The sequence below is a fragment of the Saccostrea echinata genome, unplaced genomic scaffold (genome assembly GCF_033153115.1).
Source record: "Saccostrea echinata isolate AGI-Se365-2 ecotype Australia unplaced genomic scaffold, CSIRO_AGI_Sech_v1 ptg000013l, whole genome shotgun sequence".
In the NCBI taxonomy this organism is placed as follows: Eukaryota; Metazoa; Mollusca; class Bivalvia; order Ostreida; family Ostreidae; genus Saccostrea; species Saccostrea echinata.
Genome location: NW_026889762.1, coordinates 6035131 through 6051883, shown reverse-complemented (window position 1 = coordinate 6051883; position 16753 = coordinate 6035131). Strand labels below are relative to the sequence as shown.

Here is a 16753-nt window from a genome sequence, read left to right as displayed (position 1 = left end):
TTTTTACTATCGGCAAATTCGCAGCTAGGTTAAGGACTCCCATACTTACATAAGCCTATGTAGAGGTTCGGGAAATCGATTATGGCGTCACGTTAAACTATATAAATGATTCTCGGCGATTAGATACTAATGTTCTTTTTCTTACATACTCAAATAGTCTTTTCTCATAAATAATGTAAATATAATTCGATGTGTAACTTATCTTGCCATAATAACACTATTTGAATGTAGAATGAAAGCCACTTTGATCTCGCTACACTGACTAAAATGACGTCACTGACTAGTTTGATACGCAGTTTCTCTGTACTTGAGGCGTGGATCAAGTTATTGTTATAGGTTGTTAATATGACAATTAAAATGAAACAAGCGTGATCTGACTAAAATGGCGACATATTCTTGTATTAATCAATATTTTATGGCCTAATTAAATTGAAATTGTACAGACCTCATATATAGCCTCAGTAAGGCAAACTTATACAGTAACGTACTAGGATGACAGGCACAGCCCCTCGAAAATCAACGATATCCGCTTCACTATAAATTATGAGTTTTTAAAGACGTGTGACTATTATACCTACCAGTTTGAAAAGTGTTGGGAGCTGGTTGTGCGTTGTTGCCTTATTCCGTAATTTAACATTATTTCAACGCGTATTATGTCAATGTAGAAAGCAAATTTTGTGTTGTTCTTATTATTTAACACAATAAATTACTACCAGAAGGCATCTTTAAGATTTACATTTTCACTCTAGACTAAAGCAAACAAACTTTGTACAGAGTATTAAAGTCTGGCAATACAATTTGATATTCTTGGGATTGAGTGATGATGTTCTAATACATATTTAATTTATGAAAACCGTTCACTGGATTTCTCTGCCAAAGAGTGCTGTTTATTGATTTGCTGAGTGCAAAAACAAAACTTTGAAAATGAAATATGTGGAGATAACGAACAGTAGGTGAGCTCAAAAGTCCATTAAACAAAATAGGAGCAGAGCAAACACGGACCTCCAAAACATCAGAGGGGGATCAGGTGCCATGGAGGAGTGAGCATCCCCTGTCGACCGGTCACATCCGCTGTGTGCTCCCTGTCATGTTCAGAAAAGAAACGGAAAAATCCGTCGACAATTCAGTGTGTTAATAATGGCCTAACAATCAGTTTGAAAAAAATCACAAGATTAAGAATACATAATCTTACAGAGTGAAACAATCGAGATGAAAAAAAAAAATAGAAACATAGTCAGTGGTCATGGTCATATGAACTCTTGATTACATGGGTGTTGCTCATTATAAAATAATTAAGAACATGTCAAGTATGTATGCATCATGCATCTTTTTTTTTTTAAAAAAAAAAAAAAAAAGTCAACTGTTATTACATACAGGACTTGATTTTTTTTTTTTTTTTTTTTTTTTTTTTTTTTTTTTGCAATTAAGCTTGATTCCTATACGTTTGTTTAATCTTTGAAAAACAGCTCCTATTAATATTATATGTTCATTACATTCTCTTATAATCGATTTAAATTTCCAGTCTGACTATGAGGTACCAGAGAAGATGTCCTCACCTGCTCGAAAACTTCCAACATCCCGTCCCCCGAGGAAAACCCCTCTTAAGGTCACTAATGATGAGGTAAAGTACAAACAAATGGTTCTTGTCCATAAGTACTGTGAAAAGTTCATGTATGATTCCAATATAAAATTGGGCTTTCTGTAGCCAGTAGTTTTTGAAGGTCTTTTAAAGCATTTTTATTTGAATATTTTACCTTGTGAAAAAGTCAACATGTATATATCTTAAAGTACAATTTATTTATTTAAATGCATATACTCGGGTTGATTATTGTTTATTTTAATGCATATACCTATTTTATTTGTATTTAAGCCTAAATATGAAGACCCCGATGACACAGACAGTGCACATACGTCACTTCTCATCAGAAGTGGGGCGCAGCTTCCTCCTAAACCTGTTGAATCTCCACCCACTCAATCCGATTGGCTGGAGGTACATAGATCCACAAACAGCTTGTTTTAATGGATACTTATAGGGAAAACTTTTGCTCAGATGACTTTTGGAAATGTAAATTATCATTTGTTAAAATTCTAATATATATCTTCAGCTTAGCTTTTTTCTTATCATTTATATTCAAAATGATGTTAAAGTAATTTCAAAGCAATAAAGATTATGCCTTTACTTTTGCAGAATTTCTATAAAGATGTAGATAATGATCCAACCCCAGTCCGTGCTCCTTTACCTAAAGAAACAAAGGTTTTGACAATTTAGAATTGTTTAATCATATAATAATTGATATTAGATATCTTCTTATGGCAGTTAAAGAAATAAAAGTCGTAACTGTTTCACTGTATGAAGAATAAAAAACCATTCATTTATCATTTGCAGACACACGAGACCACATTTGTTATTTAACCAGTACATGTATATACATTTTTCAGCATAGGATTCTACCTGTTCCTACTGTCCAGAGAAGTTCATCAGACCTACCTAAGACTGAATTAGAGTCCGTTATATCAGTCCCACCCCGTCCTTTTCGTACCTGCTTAAAGACTAAAGGGCGACGACTACCTCGACCAGTCCCAGCAGAGTGTCATGACAACGATGCCTCAAATTCTGTATGTAACATTTGATTGATATAGTCTACTCTAAACTTTCACGTTTCATATCACAGTCAACATTAAAATTACATTTTTTCTATAAAACTGGAGATCCAAGTACATATAACTCGTTATATTCAATAATCATAGATGTAGTCTACTCTAAAGCTTTCACGTTTCATATCACATACAAGGAACATTAAAATTACATTTTTCAACAGAATTTGAGACATAAGATTCACTGTTAAATTCAATAAAAAATTAAAAATGTTTTGGCAGATCTTTTATAAATGTTCAAAAGAAGTCTAAAGCTCTGGTGAAAAATACTATAGTTAACCATAATAACCTTTGGTTTATTATAGTTAACTATAGTTTATTATAGTTAACGATGGTAAATCATTTTTACACTAGTAAATGAAAGTAATTTAACCACGAAATTCAAATCCTTTATATTTCACTTATCTTAATTTTCAAGCGTGATTTTTTTTTGTATATATAGGAAAGACTACTTGCATATTAAGAATATTTCAAAAATTACCGTTGTTGATAATAAATTTGTGAGATATTAAACTGTCCTACACTTTTTTACGTATTCATGTTCTTAATCATTGTAGGAGTAAGAAGGGGCAAAAATTCAATGCTATATGTTTGTCAAAAAACAGAATTTCTAACGATAATATTTTTATGATAAACTTATATATACACTGTAGCTGTAGAATATTGAGGTTAAATGTTAAATAGTTATGTGCACAGATCCGTTTGGTCCTAAATTGTATATAACTGTTTTGCAAGTATGAGTTAATATAAAAGACACATTTGTAGTAAAACACATTGTGATGATAGTTCCTTTTAAAATGTTTTAAAATATACGGATTAGTTTATATTCATGTTTTATTTATGACCTTCACTGGAAACGTCACACTGACATGAACATAAAATGCATGTGGATAGAATGTAACCCCTGATTTGCCGCATGTTAACAGGGATATTATTTATCTGCATTCTTGGTAAGCGTTATTCTGGGAAAAATAGGTAAATTAAATTTTTTTTTTTGACTTTTCTAACTACAAATTTCCAAAACTAATGATAATTCAAAAATCTTATGTAAGGTATGATTTGAAATTTATAAAAGACAGTATTCATAAACGGTCAAACATACAGAAAAGCGGACAGAAATGCTCTAACTTGAATTTTTAAAAAAAAAACACACACACATTTGTACATCAACGAACTTATAATAATATTTTTCTACATGACATTACCATTTCTTAGCGCATTTTTGTTTATATTTGCAGATAACTCAGAGGTTTATCAACATAGATAGAGTTATAATAGAGTCCATCTGTTGAACTCCTTCTAAATTATTATAATCCATTGAATTCCAGCCGAAAGCGTAGATTCCATATTATTTCTAGCTTGATTTTCGTTATAAAGGAAGGTGGATATCAAATGTGACTCATTTGCAAATCTACAAATGAAATTACTTATAACTCAGCGTTTATTAGGTATTAACTAGCACATCACTGAAATATAGCCCAAGAAAGGCCTGCCCCTTCAATGGAGTGATTATGAAGAAAAGGAAATCATGAGTTATGGTCATTTAAAAATTAAGTAGGCCAGATCAGAGGAAACATGTACTGTTAATGAAAAAACATTTGGTAAATAAGTAACACCTGAGAAAGAGAATTTTTGGATAACATTTTTTGGAACTTATTTCTCCTATCAAAAGGTCCTTATACCTTAAGAATAGATTTTAACTTACTGCCAGTTAGACTTTTTCGCTGGTGCTTGTAGAAAAAAAAAACAATGTCTCATTTGTGTAGTACATTGTTTTATCTATTGTACATTTTATATTTAAGTCAATGATTGAAATGAAATTCATGTATATCCAAAAACTTTGAAATAAAAACAAAGAAAAAAATATCCTAAAAGTTAGTACTCGAAATAATTACTCTTATTAACATATACTTTCATATGAATCAAACTCTTACTTTAGTTACATAAACACAACGGCTTAATGAGTAAGAACTTTAAAATGACAGATCACTTTAGTCTGAATCTTCCAGCCGAAGGCTTCATTGAGGTGTGATTATACTCGATATTTCAAAGATTTCATGTGTCACGCCTTCCACTTAATATAATTTTTAGGTCACCTAAGTAACTCAGGTGACCTTTTTGCTATCTGTTTTTATGTCCGACGTCGTGTGCTGTGTGTTAACATTTCAACATTTACAGCTTTTTCTCTTGAACCGCTGAACCAATAACAGCCAATTTTAGCATATGGCATCAAAGGGTAAAGGGAAACAAAATTTCGAATTTCACGATCCCTTCCCTCTCGGGCACGAGGGGTGGGGCTTAAACCAGAGTTGATCCTTTACCAATATTGTGAAATTCATGGCCCCTTGGTCAGGTGTCCTGGTGTTAGGGGGATCTATTGATTATATAGTGAAAATATATAAATTCTTTGAAAATCTTAATCTCTGCTCATGGGTATTAAAGGTGCTTAGACACAGATTTGAACTCAATATTTTCTTAAATTTTCTGTATAATATTACGACTTATATATTGCAATAGCATTTCACACGAAAATATAATTAAAACTTATTTTATCTTGAAATTATTGGAACTACGAATTCCGGGACGCCTTTGATTAACACATCTTTGCACTTACACAAATTTTAACTTTATCCTTAATATTTAAGAAAAGAAGCGATTTTGTTGTGTATTAATAAAAAATATTACATCTATAATCCAGAAAATTCAGAGTAGAAATGTTCGAAAGCAAATCCAACTCAACAGTATTGTCAGTCCGTGCTCTGTGATGTGTACAGCGTTTAACAAATTGAACACACCCGTGAAATTTAAACTGTTTTTGTAAACAGGGCACGAGCTCTGTTATCGTTTACGATTCACCGGGTGTGTTCAATTATTAATCTCTGCACACACCATTGAGCACGGACTGACAATACTGTGAGTGGGTTTTGCTTTCGAACATTTCTACTCTGAATTTTCTGGGTTACAGTTTTAATATTTTTCATTAATACACAACAAATTTGCCACTTTTCTTAAGTTTTAAGAATAAAATCAAAATATGTGAAAGCGCAAGGATGTGTCAATCTAACGCGTCCAGAAATTCGAAGTTTTAATAACTTCGAGATGAAATAAGATTGTTATTATATTTTAGTTTGAAATGCTATAGCAACATATAAGTCATGAAATTATACAGAAAATATGAGAAAATATTAACTTCAAATCTGTGTCCAAGCACCTTTAAACAATCAAAGTAAGTGTATGTAATGATGTACAAGGGAGCCAAAATTTTGAACTTCATGGCTCCTGGGTTAGGGGTTCTAGTGTTAGGTTGATGCTCTCTTGATAATATAGTAAAACTCCATAAATTCTCTTTATAAACTCATATCTGTCCAGAAGAGGCATTGTTAACTCGTATTGATTACTTATCAATAACATGAATAATTAATCAAAAATTTATGAAATTATTGATTACTTTTTTATTAAAAAAAACCCACAAAAACAACTGTTAGCACTTATTTCACGCTGAATATTTAACGGACTACTCCCTTTAATGATCAGAAAAAGGGCTCACGGCGGAAATGACCTATCAACAGGGGATGCTTTCTCTTTCATGGTACATGATCTCACATCTGTAGTGTCAGAGATTTGTATTTGTTGTGCTCTTAATATGTAGTTTTTAATTGGGCTTTTGAGCGTTGTTATTTTAGGTTTTCATTACATTTCTTTGAAACGACCATACTTAACTATGTAAATAATTTTTTTTACATTAAATCGTCGTATGAAAGGTTGATGAAGAGATTAACGAATAGGTTAATACATTGTAAATAAAATGAAGCTATAGCTGTTAAAAAAAAGAGAGCAGAGTTAAAAAAAAAAAAAAAAAAGTGAAAAAAAAACAACAATGAATATCTGACATGACTTTATCATTACAGTACATAATTCACATTACCAAAACATGAAGATTAAATCAATATCTCAAAAATATAATAATTCTATTAGTTTTAAGTAAAGAAGAGTCTTTACATATAACATTTGAAAGTGGTTTCTTATTATCTGAAGGTAAATCTCTTTCGAATTTCAGTTTCCAAGTAGACGGCAGCTGCCTCCTCCTCCACCTCCTGAAGACCTATGTATTTCTGTAGGTAGTGTTTAGGTGGATCAAGAAAATTTTTATAAAGTTAAATAAATATTTTTTAAAAATGCATTTCTTTCTTCTATGTTTTGTACGATATGCATGAATGAAAAAAAAAAACTTCTGAGCGATCCCTGATGAAATAATTTTATATTTTTTAAAAGAGGAAACCAGAGGTTCCTGATCAACCATCCAAACTGCTATCTCAGGTAAAGAAGGAGACATTGCTTTATCTGCAAGACAATTCATAAGAGCTTGTAACCTTGTATGCAAACTGCTAAATTAAGAATGATTTCCTGATTTACTAACATATTCCAAATGACCAAAACCTATGTGTACTTGAAATGCGAAGACTATTTGCTTTTAGGTCGCCTTAGTCATTCAGGTGACGTTTTGCTTTTTGTTTTTTCTGTCGTCATGTATTGTTTGTCAGTTGTTTACATGAAATAAGAAGATAACGAACATACATTTGATCCTATTAGCTTCTTCACTGGAACAGCTTATTTTTTTTTTATTATTCTTAATAAATAGCATCTATGAGTAAAGATTAAGAAAAGTTGTAAATTTCCTTATCCTTATCTCCCGGGGCCTGGGGGATGTGACAAAAACCAAAAGAATTAGTGTAATCTTTTTTAAAAAAATGTTACTCGAAGATAAAAAAAAATTTGCAATTTCATGATTTAAGCCTCCCAGGGATTACATGTAGAGGGATATGCCGATGTCAATTAAAATTAATGCAATCTTCGAAATAATATTTAGTTGACATGCAAGACTCAAAGTGTTACAAAAGTAAAAAGCAATACATCTTTTATCAAAAGAATGAAATTAATGACTTTCTCTTTTTTTAATAACTTCCTTGATTTTACTTGGCATAAAGATAAGAGACAATAAGAATAAATATATAAAAACTTGTTTTTCTCGATTAAACATTTATATTTTCTTATTATAGGCTCTTAAACCCTTGCAGAAATAAATTTGAATAGTGGAAAAATAAAATGGAATACATTACAATATTTCAATAAATCTCAATAATGTACAACAAAATAATTTGATGAATACATTTATTATTTCAGTACATGGTTTACATTTTAAATTCGTTAAAATGAAATCAGTATTTCAGACAAAATTTTATTAATATGAATTTAAAGAGGGGGCTTTGCTTGTTACATATAATGGATCTTAATGTTAGATTTGTGTGTAGCACTGCATTTATTTGTATTTATTGATTCTTTGACACGATCAATAAGTCTCTCAATTAGACAGTCACTATAAATGGGCTAGAATGACACTCTTATTCCTTTTTAAGTTCCATAAAGTACTTTTCTTATGAAAAGAATAGACCACCTGGAAATATGTGGTTTCTTTCTAACACAAATTCTTTAAGGACTAATGACCCTCTGCTCCAAATTTCACGACAAATTTTTAAACTTCCCAGCATTGATTTTGATCAAGAGCTATAGCATCAAAATCAAATGAAAAATAGTATAAGGTATGGAGCGCTGCTTATTTTTTCAGAAATGATTTTTATTTCAGATCATAATATGAAAAAAAATTAACACAGAGATTAGGAAGTGTAATAATTTATTATCACAACATAAAATTAGAAATAAGCAGTGTATATGAAAATAATATTTAGTGTCATACCTACTAAATTCATATTAGAAATTATAATGAAGCGCTGCTTCCTAAGTCAGAATATCACAATGTTATATGTGGTTGTAAGAAAACAATACATATATTAACAAGAGTTATCTTTCTTATAAATATTTTTTCATTGGAAAAAAATGTAATACTAATAAAAATTCTAAATTTGGCGCTTGATACATTAAACCATTTTTAAAATGATCGTTAAAAAGATAGAACTTATTCAATTTTTAAGGGTTTTAAAACTGGATTTGAATGTTTTTTAAAATAAAAAAACAATTTGAAAAGTACAGTCAAAGGAAATATAAGGTAATGTTTCCAACATATGCTAAGTTTGATCAATTGACTGCTCCCAGGTCTTGATAATTAAACTCTGATAAAGTAAACTGTGAGTAATACTAGGATATTTTACTTGGAAAGTTATCTCTCTTATCAGAGGGTCGGTCCCCCTTAATTACGTATTTTATCAATTGTAAAGCCCAAAGAAAAGGGAATTTCATATTTTACTTACATGATATTTTTTGTTAGATCTGAGATCTTTCGAAGATAGTCATTACTGCATATTGATTTTGTACGCTTACAAACACCAAGTTAAATATGATTTATAACGGTGTAAAATGTTTATTTTTCAGCAAGAAAATTATGATGAATTAGAAGTCATATTTTCACAAGTTTGTTTCTATATTTGACAGGAATATCAAAGTAAAAGAAAAACCACTATTCTCAACTTGGGTTTTTTCAATTTTCTATGCTTATTTGATTAGAGTTTGTTGAATTTGATTTATTTTACGTTACATATATATATAAGAATTATCCAACCTAGAAAATAATGAGACATTAATTAAAAGGAATATTAAGAAATGTTTATATTCCAAAGTCCCTGTGTAGCTGGATTTGTTTCTTTTTAGAAAGCAAATAAAATTACATACATGTTGAACTTCTTTTGTACCAGATCGAATTTGTATACTCAGCTATGTTAAGGCTTCGCGATGCTTTAAAATGCGTTCAAAACTTAATATGTCATTGCGAAGTCGGTTTTGGTTTTAATTTATAAGTATTGAACATTGGTACTTTCAATTTATATAAAGGGTTTTCTCGGCTATATATTAGCATATTTGTTATGATATCACATGACTTTGTTGATCACCTGACGGTCATTTATAATTTTTTGAAGTGTTACATATAAATCGCTTCGGCGCAGCTGATTAACACAATAATTATTATCATTTTGTTATATAAATAAACTCATCGTATCCTTGTGCATCCGAAATGTGCTTGGGAAAAGTCATAGTATTACATGGGTACAAAATATTTCCTGAGAAATTCAACTTACCTACAGATTTGAGGGTATTTTCCACACAATATCGTAATGTGTATTAAAACAAAGCCAACACACATTTTTCCCAAGCAAGATTCAGTTAGAGAACAACCTCTTCTTACAGATTTCCACAAAAATTCTCAGATTAATCCTCATTAATCATCTGCGCCAGACTCTTTTATACACACAAAATAAATTCTACCTCCAACCACGGGTGTAAAACAGAGTACATTTCAAAAGTATATTTTTCATAAGCATTTTGAAAATGATGAATTTCAATCAAGGGTAGGTAAGCGGTGTATTTTTAAAATATTCGGACATATAAGACTTAAAAAACCTTTAAGGACCCGTGAATTTTGCAATAGCTATCTAGCATTTTACATGCAGTTTGAAATAAAGTGTAAAGTTCATGACACTCTCCCCGTAATAACACCTCAGGTTTGCAGTGACCTGACGGCATTTTCCATTATGACGTCATATTTTGGTAGTTTTGGTAGAGATGTGAAGGCACAGAGTGCACTGTCATATTCTACGGGAAGCCTTAACCTACCTGCGTAGTGTCAATATGTTGAATTTGTTTTGAATGGAGTACCTTTTAACCAGGATTACACGTCAATATATAATTTGCTTTGCATGCAGATACTTATGACAAACCTTTTGAACAACCCTTATCCCAAAGACCACCACCTACCCTAAATCACACAAAATAGCTTTTTTAGGTTTGAGCAAGTTGTTACGGCTATTTTTTGGTTCATTTGAATTCATTTAGAATCTGGTATTTATGAAGAATATGTATTGAATTAAGACCCTCATAATGGAATGTTGAGTTTCAGAATATTTATAATGCAATTGTTTTGTATCAGGATACTTGCGATGAATTTGAGACAAGTGGGACAGAGGAAGTGTTTGATGATTTGGAAGATGATGGGAATCAACTTTCAGCCCCTCCGACGGCACCTTCTCCTAAACCAGTAATATATGTCATATACATATGACTTCAAAATATTTTTCTCCATTCTAGGATTTTTTCGATCACATTCTAACGAGTTATATTAGTAAGTTTGCTCTACGTTGAAAACAAAAATTGTAGCTATACAAAGTACTTATAGCTGAAATCACAACTGAGAAAAAGGGTCATGATCGAAAACAGGAAACTCTAGTAGGTAAATAATGGAAAAATGTAGCTCAACTTAAGCAAACACAACATTTTTAACAACAATAATATGATAATTTAAGTACATCATTTGCATTATAAAACCGAATAAAAGCAAATAAAAACAGCATCCCAAAGATATAATAACCCTCTTAAAGTGTTTAGATGCAGAACTTTATGCAGAGCGAAAAATGAAATGAGTGAAAAGGCATTTCCGGTGGAGGAATGCATCGATTTGATGCATATTCCTCCACCAATCACATCCGAGGTTTGTATGAAGCGTAGCGGAGTCAGCCGAAGATTGCCATTTGGAGAGATTGTGTTTTACCATTACCAGGTGTGCCGAGTTGTGTTTTATTATTCTACGCGTTTTTTTTTTTTTTCAGTTCCGGTAATTGTAATTCGAAAGTTTGAACAAAAAAAAAAAATAATTATTTCGGAATATATAATTACATACTAAAAACCGGTATTTTGTCCCCGTATCACGATAAATATAGCACAATAAAAAATCACGATATACCGGTATACTGATAAAATCGAGCATTCAATAAGACTCTCATTGAGACAGTCACTTTAAATGGGCTAGAATGACACTCTCATTCCTTTTTTACGTTCCATCTCTATTTTCAGTTTACACGTGGACGGCAAGAACCTCTCCCTCTTCAGGAAACATTTGAAATTCAAGATGAATTGGAGGTAACTAAGGAGAAAATAAATAAATATTTAAAAAAAAAACAAATGCATTTAAAATATATTTACGGGTAAATGTGACCCATTAAGTACTTTTCATATAAAGACGAATGGGACACCTAGAAATATGTGGTTTCTTTCTAACATAAATTCTGTACTTTGATATTTCATCAATTGTAAAGCCCAAAGAAAAGGGAATTTCAGATTTTTACTAAAATGACATTTCATGCCAGATCTGAGGTCCTAAGAAGATAGTCATTATTGCATATTGATTTTGTACTTTTACAAGCACCAAGTTAAATATGATTTATGACAGTGTATAATGTTTATTTTTCAGCAAGAAAATTATGATGAATTTGATGTCATGTTTTCACAGGTTTGTGTCTATATTTGACAAGAACATCAAAATGAAAGAAAAACCACTGTTTTCAACTTGGTTTTTCCCCTTTTCTTTGCTTATTTGACACGATTTTGTTGAATTTGATCTATTTTACGGTACATGTATATACAAAATTAGCCAAACTAGAAGATAATGAGACATTATTAAAAAGGAACATTATGTTTGATAAAAAATATTCTCAAGTTTGTGTGTAGCTGGATTTGTTTCTTTTTAGAAAGCAAATAAAAAATTACACACATATTGTATTTCTTTTTTACCAGAGCGAATTTGCACTAAGGATTTGATACTACATATTAATATGCTGAATTTGTTTTGAATGGGAAAACATATTCTGAATACCTTTTAACCAGGCTTACACTTTAATATAAAAGTACTTTGCATGCAGATACTTATGTCAAACCTTTTGCATATAGATTCATCACATTAGGAATTTATTTTGTTTCAGTGTATATTTAATGAATTAAATGGTTTTCACTTTACTTTGGATTCGGGAATCTGGAAATGGGGGGTGGGGGTTCCGGACATTTTTCAGTTAATAAATTTCTATGTCAAAGTGAGGAAAAATGACCTAGTAATCCCTATCCCCCAATCACCCCAGCCATCCTACTCCACAGGAAAAAGCTTTTTTTTCAGATTTAAAAAAGTTATTTACGGCTATTGTTGGTTCATTTGAAATCATTTAGAATCTGATGTTTACGAGGAATATGTTTTAAAGAACTACGTACGCTTACTCTCGATTCCCGCCTACATTTTAATTCAATACTAATGGCAATTTGGCAGTTAATTTTTGTTGAATGCAAAGAACAGTTCAATGGTAAGTGACTGATAATTTTTATACCAGTGATAAACAGCTGATTATCCCTAATTCCAGTTCTTTAAATAACGGGGTAGATGATATTTTCCATTGAAATTGGGCTTTAAAGCATCACTACATTGTAAAATATTCTTGGATATGAATAAATGTTCCTTAAATCTTTTCTTGTGTTTTAAGCATATAAAAATAAACATATATTATTAATAAAATACAATGTTTTTATTCTAAACCCCTTTAAAATTGGTGAAAAATAAGCATTTTTGTAGGTTTTATTGCCTGCAAACATATGCCCCCCCCCCCCCCCCAGTGAAACACAAAAAGCTTTGGCATAAATTTGTGAAATTACAGTCCATATTACCTGTGAAAAAGATTTTTTGTTTCACGGGGAGGAAAGATGTTTTAAAAATTTTCTCCGTTTTCCGTTGATTTCTTAAGTGAAAAACACAAGTTTTACGAAACTTGTCGAGTTATCTCTCTTTGTTTTCCCAAAGAAATAATGTTTTGTGAAAACTCATATAAATATCTTTATGAAAAATCATTTAAATATGTTAACTTTTGAAAATTGACTTGGAGGTAGGCGGGAGAACAGTACTATCGTTCGCAGTTCTTAAGATCCTTATAATGAATTGTTGAGTTCCAGAATACTGATAGTGCATTTGTTTTGTAGCAGGATACTTACGATGAACTTGAGGCAAGTGAGACACAGGAAGTGTATGATGATTTGGAAGATGATGGGAATCAACCCTCAGCCCCTTACCCAGCACCTTCTCCTAAACCAGTAATATATGTCGTATACATATGATTTCAAAATATTTTTCTCCCTTTTAGATTTTTTTCGATCACATTCTAACGAGTTATTTTTGTAAGTTTGCTCTACGTTGAAAAAACAAAAATCGTGGCTATACAGAGTATTTATAGCTGAAAACACAACTGAGAAAAAGGTCATGATCGAAAATAGGAAACTCTAATAGGTAAATAATGGAGAAAATGTAGCTCAGCTAAAGGAAACACAACATTTTTAACAACAATAATATGATTTAAGTATATCATTTGCATTGTAAAACCGAATAAAAGCAAATAAAAATAGCATCCAAAAGATATAATAACTCTATTCCCGTGTTTACATGTGCATACAACATTTAATGGAAATTAACGTTTTAGCATTATTTTTGTTAATAATCTGTAATTCATCGAACTTTCATATTGCTCAGTAAGACGCTAGAATAAACAGTCACGCTTAATGGGGCTAGAGTAGTATTCGTCATGAGTAAACTTCCCCATCTGATCGTCAGTCTATCTCATTTTTCAGCTTTCGGGTGGATCTCGAGTAGTTTCCTTAGTAAAGACGTTCATGAAAATTCAAATTAAAGATTTCTCTTAAATCAAACAATTCTTCAAATATCAAACTAAAAGAGAAATCGTTGTTTTCTTATAGTTTTTTTTTCATAACTGTGAGGATATAAATACATTTTGTGGACTTAGATCTTATTAACGAAATAGTTGATCTTCTATCAGTATGGATTGTAAGAGAAATAAAAAATTCTAGATTATTATTTCATTGTCCTTTAAGAAATGGATCAGAAAAAAAGTGCAAATTATTATAATTTAAAGCGAGATATATATTCTTATTTTTTACTATGATTTTATTTATAAACTTGTTATTGATGTCAGCCAGTTTTAATTCAAGTGCATAGAGAAAGACCACGATTGTTAATTAATCTATCATTCTTTAAATAATTTCTGAAAGATTGAGAGCTAAGTTTTATTAAGGACAACTGTGAACAACTATTTCACGTTTTGATATTGTACTTTTTTTCTTCCTTTCAAGTAATTAGATACAAAAAAACAGTATATATACTGATGTACATGTAAGTTGTATGTTTAAAACAAGTTATTGTCATAACTATGCTGCCAAAGCATTAGTCTTAAACTAAATGTATTTTATTTTTCCATTATTAGTTTTCATATTCACATGACCCAACCCCACCAAACCTTCAGCATAGCCCTTGCTGACCAGTCAGTTTTCTGTTTTTGTCAATATTGAGATTAATGTTATAGAAGGGGAAGGAGGTAATCTGGAAGTATTCTATGATGTTAATTACAGTATCCCTTCTCTAGTGCTTACATGTGTATTTGTATTATTCATTTCATTTGCTTTTCCTTTATCATTTACCAAAATAAGATGACTTAAGTAAAATTTGAAGTCTTTTGGTCTTTTAAAAATGAATGGGTTTTTTTCAGTCTATTGTACCACTGAACAACCAACCCCAAAAGTCTGGAGTACCGTTATTAGGTTTCCCATGTAAAACACTACCACCGCTTCCTCAAATGTCAAGGCAAATGATCAGAGCATCTCCTCGTGTAGGAGGACAACAACCTTCATCAGAGAAAAATCAAATGATTGAAGATCCCCAAAAAAGAGCCTCAGTTTCCCCATCACCTCCCCCGCTCCTTACTAGAATGTCGCAAGCTTCAATATGCAGAAGACGACCACCTCCCCCTCCATCTCCTATTCAAATAACACGAGCAACACCATCTAAAGATGCATCAATCCCTTCAGCACCCCCTTTGAAAGTTAGCATTGAAGCACCTCCAAAACATGCTTTTGTCGAACATAAATTTGATAAACTCTCAGAGGAAGAAAGCAATGAACCACCAGCTATACCTCCAAGAAGACGCGAACTAAAGGCAAGAGGGAGCATTTTACATGCACCGCAACCTTCACTTCCACCTCCAAGGAGAGAAAGACTAACAATTAAGGACACTGTACCCCCACCTTCACCTCCAGCTCCAAGGAGAAAAGGTATTCTGTCTTCCTATAATTCCCAGCAGTTGTCATAGAAAGGTTTTAGGTCGACTCATCTTATTTCCCTTAATTTCGATCAGGTAATAATGTTAGAAACTGTTTGATAAAAAGAAGATGCGAAAAAAATATATGTAATTTAGCGACATTTTTTTTCATTTTAGAAGATGACCAGTTGCTTACTGTATGGAAAAATCAAATATCTGTGTTAATTTACGAAAATGACTCCTAATGATAATCTGGAATTTTTAATTTTTACAATCTCCTTGCCGCTGTTACTTATGTCTAACTTAAATGGGATTATTACAAAGGCGACTTTGACGTAAAATCGTTGGATTACGGTTCAAATATTGATAATTATAAAATGTATGTTTGTTTGTATGTTTAACGTCCATTCGAGAATTTTTCACTCATATTGAGACGCCACCAGTTTCCGGTAGAGGGTCTCAAATTTAGATTTGTACTCGGCACTTACGGTCTTTGAGTGAGGAGTTTTTTTTCGTACCAGCACCTACTGCAACACGGGACATCGGTTTAGAAGGTCTCATCCGAAGGATCGGTCTCAAAGTCTAGCAGTGGGATTCGATTAGATGATTATAATATGAAACATGATAAGAAATAGATAGAAATGTAACATGAATAGATAAGATACATATATCAGTGAAGTAAAAATACTCTAAAAACAAAGTTATATATCAAACCCTTTTAAATTCTTTTGCACTTTTATATGTATTGAATGTTGCATTTCATTTTCAAGTCAAATTTCTATCGACTAATAGCGAGCGCAGTGTTTCACTGCGAGTTCTTACGACAACACCTGGGAGAAGGGGAAAGTAGGACTATGTACATTGATTTTCTGTAGTAACGTCTGGACCCTCAATCCTTTGCGAATTGCATCTCGCTGCAAAATTCATTTGCAGTAACGTTAAAAAAGATTGCATATATATGGTACATAAAACGTTCTTTGTTAAAAGATTGCACATTTCAGACTTCCATATGGGAATGCAATTAGCACACAATGTCATGTAATGTCATAATCTAGACCTTCCAAATTACTCGTGTAGTTTGAAGAGGTGGATTTAAGTCAAACGTGAACAAGCAAATGCGCTCTCCCGAACGGTAGCACATACAACATATCATCAATCTATATTCTTTTTGTATTTATTTG

General features: G+C 31.6%; 2 protein-coding genes across 2 annotated transcripts in view; one reads left to right on the top strand and one right to left on the bottom strand.

Moving 5' to 3' along the window:
- The window catches only part of LOC133186392 (proline-rich transmembrane protein 1-like), a 182931-nt gene that overhangs the window by 95999 nt on the left and 70179 nt on the right, over window positions 1-16753 (bottom strand). The gene's annotated exons all lie outside the window — the stretch shown is intronic.
- Window positions 1-16753, top strand: part of LOC133186203 (protein mono-ADP-ribosyltransferase PARP4-like) — a 70371-nt gene that overhangs the window by 41109 nt on the left and 12509 nt on the right. The window contains 9 exon segments of the mRNA XM_061321438.1: window positions 1523-1621; window positions 1871-1990; window positions 2189-2254; window positions 2440-2616; window positions 10589-10696; window positions 11509-11574; window positions 11906-11944; window positions 13450-13560; window positions 15024-15585. Of these exon segments, the coding sequence (XP_061177422.1) occupies window positions 1523-1621; window positions 1871-1990; window positions 2189-2254; window positions 2440-2616; window positions 10589-10696; window positions 11509-11574; window positions 11906-11944; window positions 13450-13560; window positions 15024-15585 (1348 nt within the window).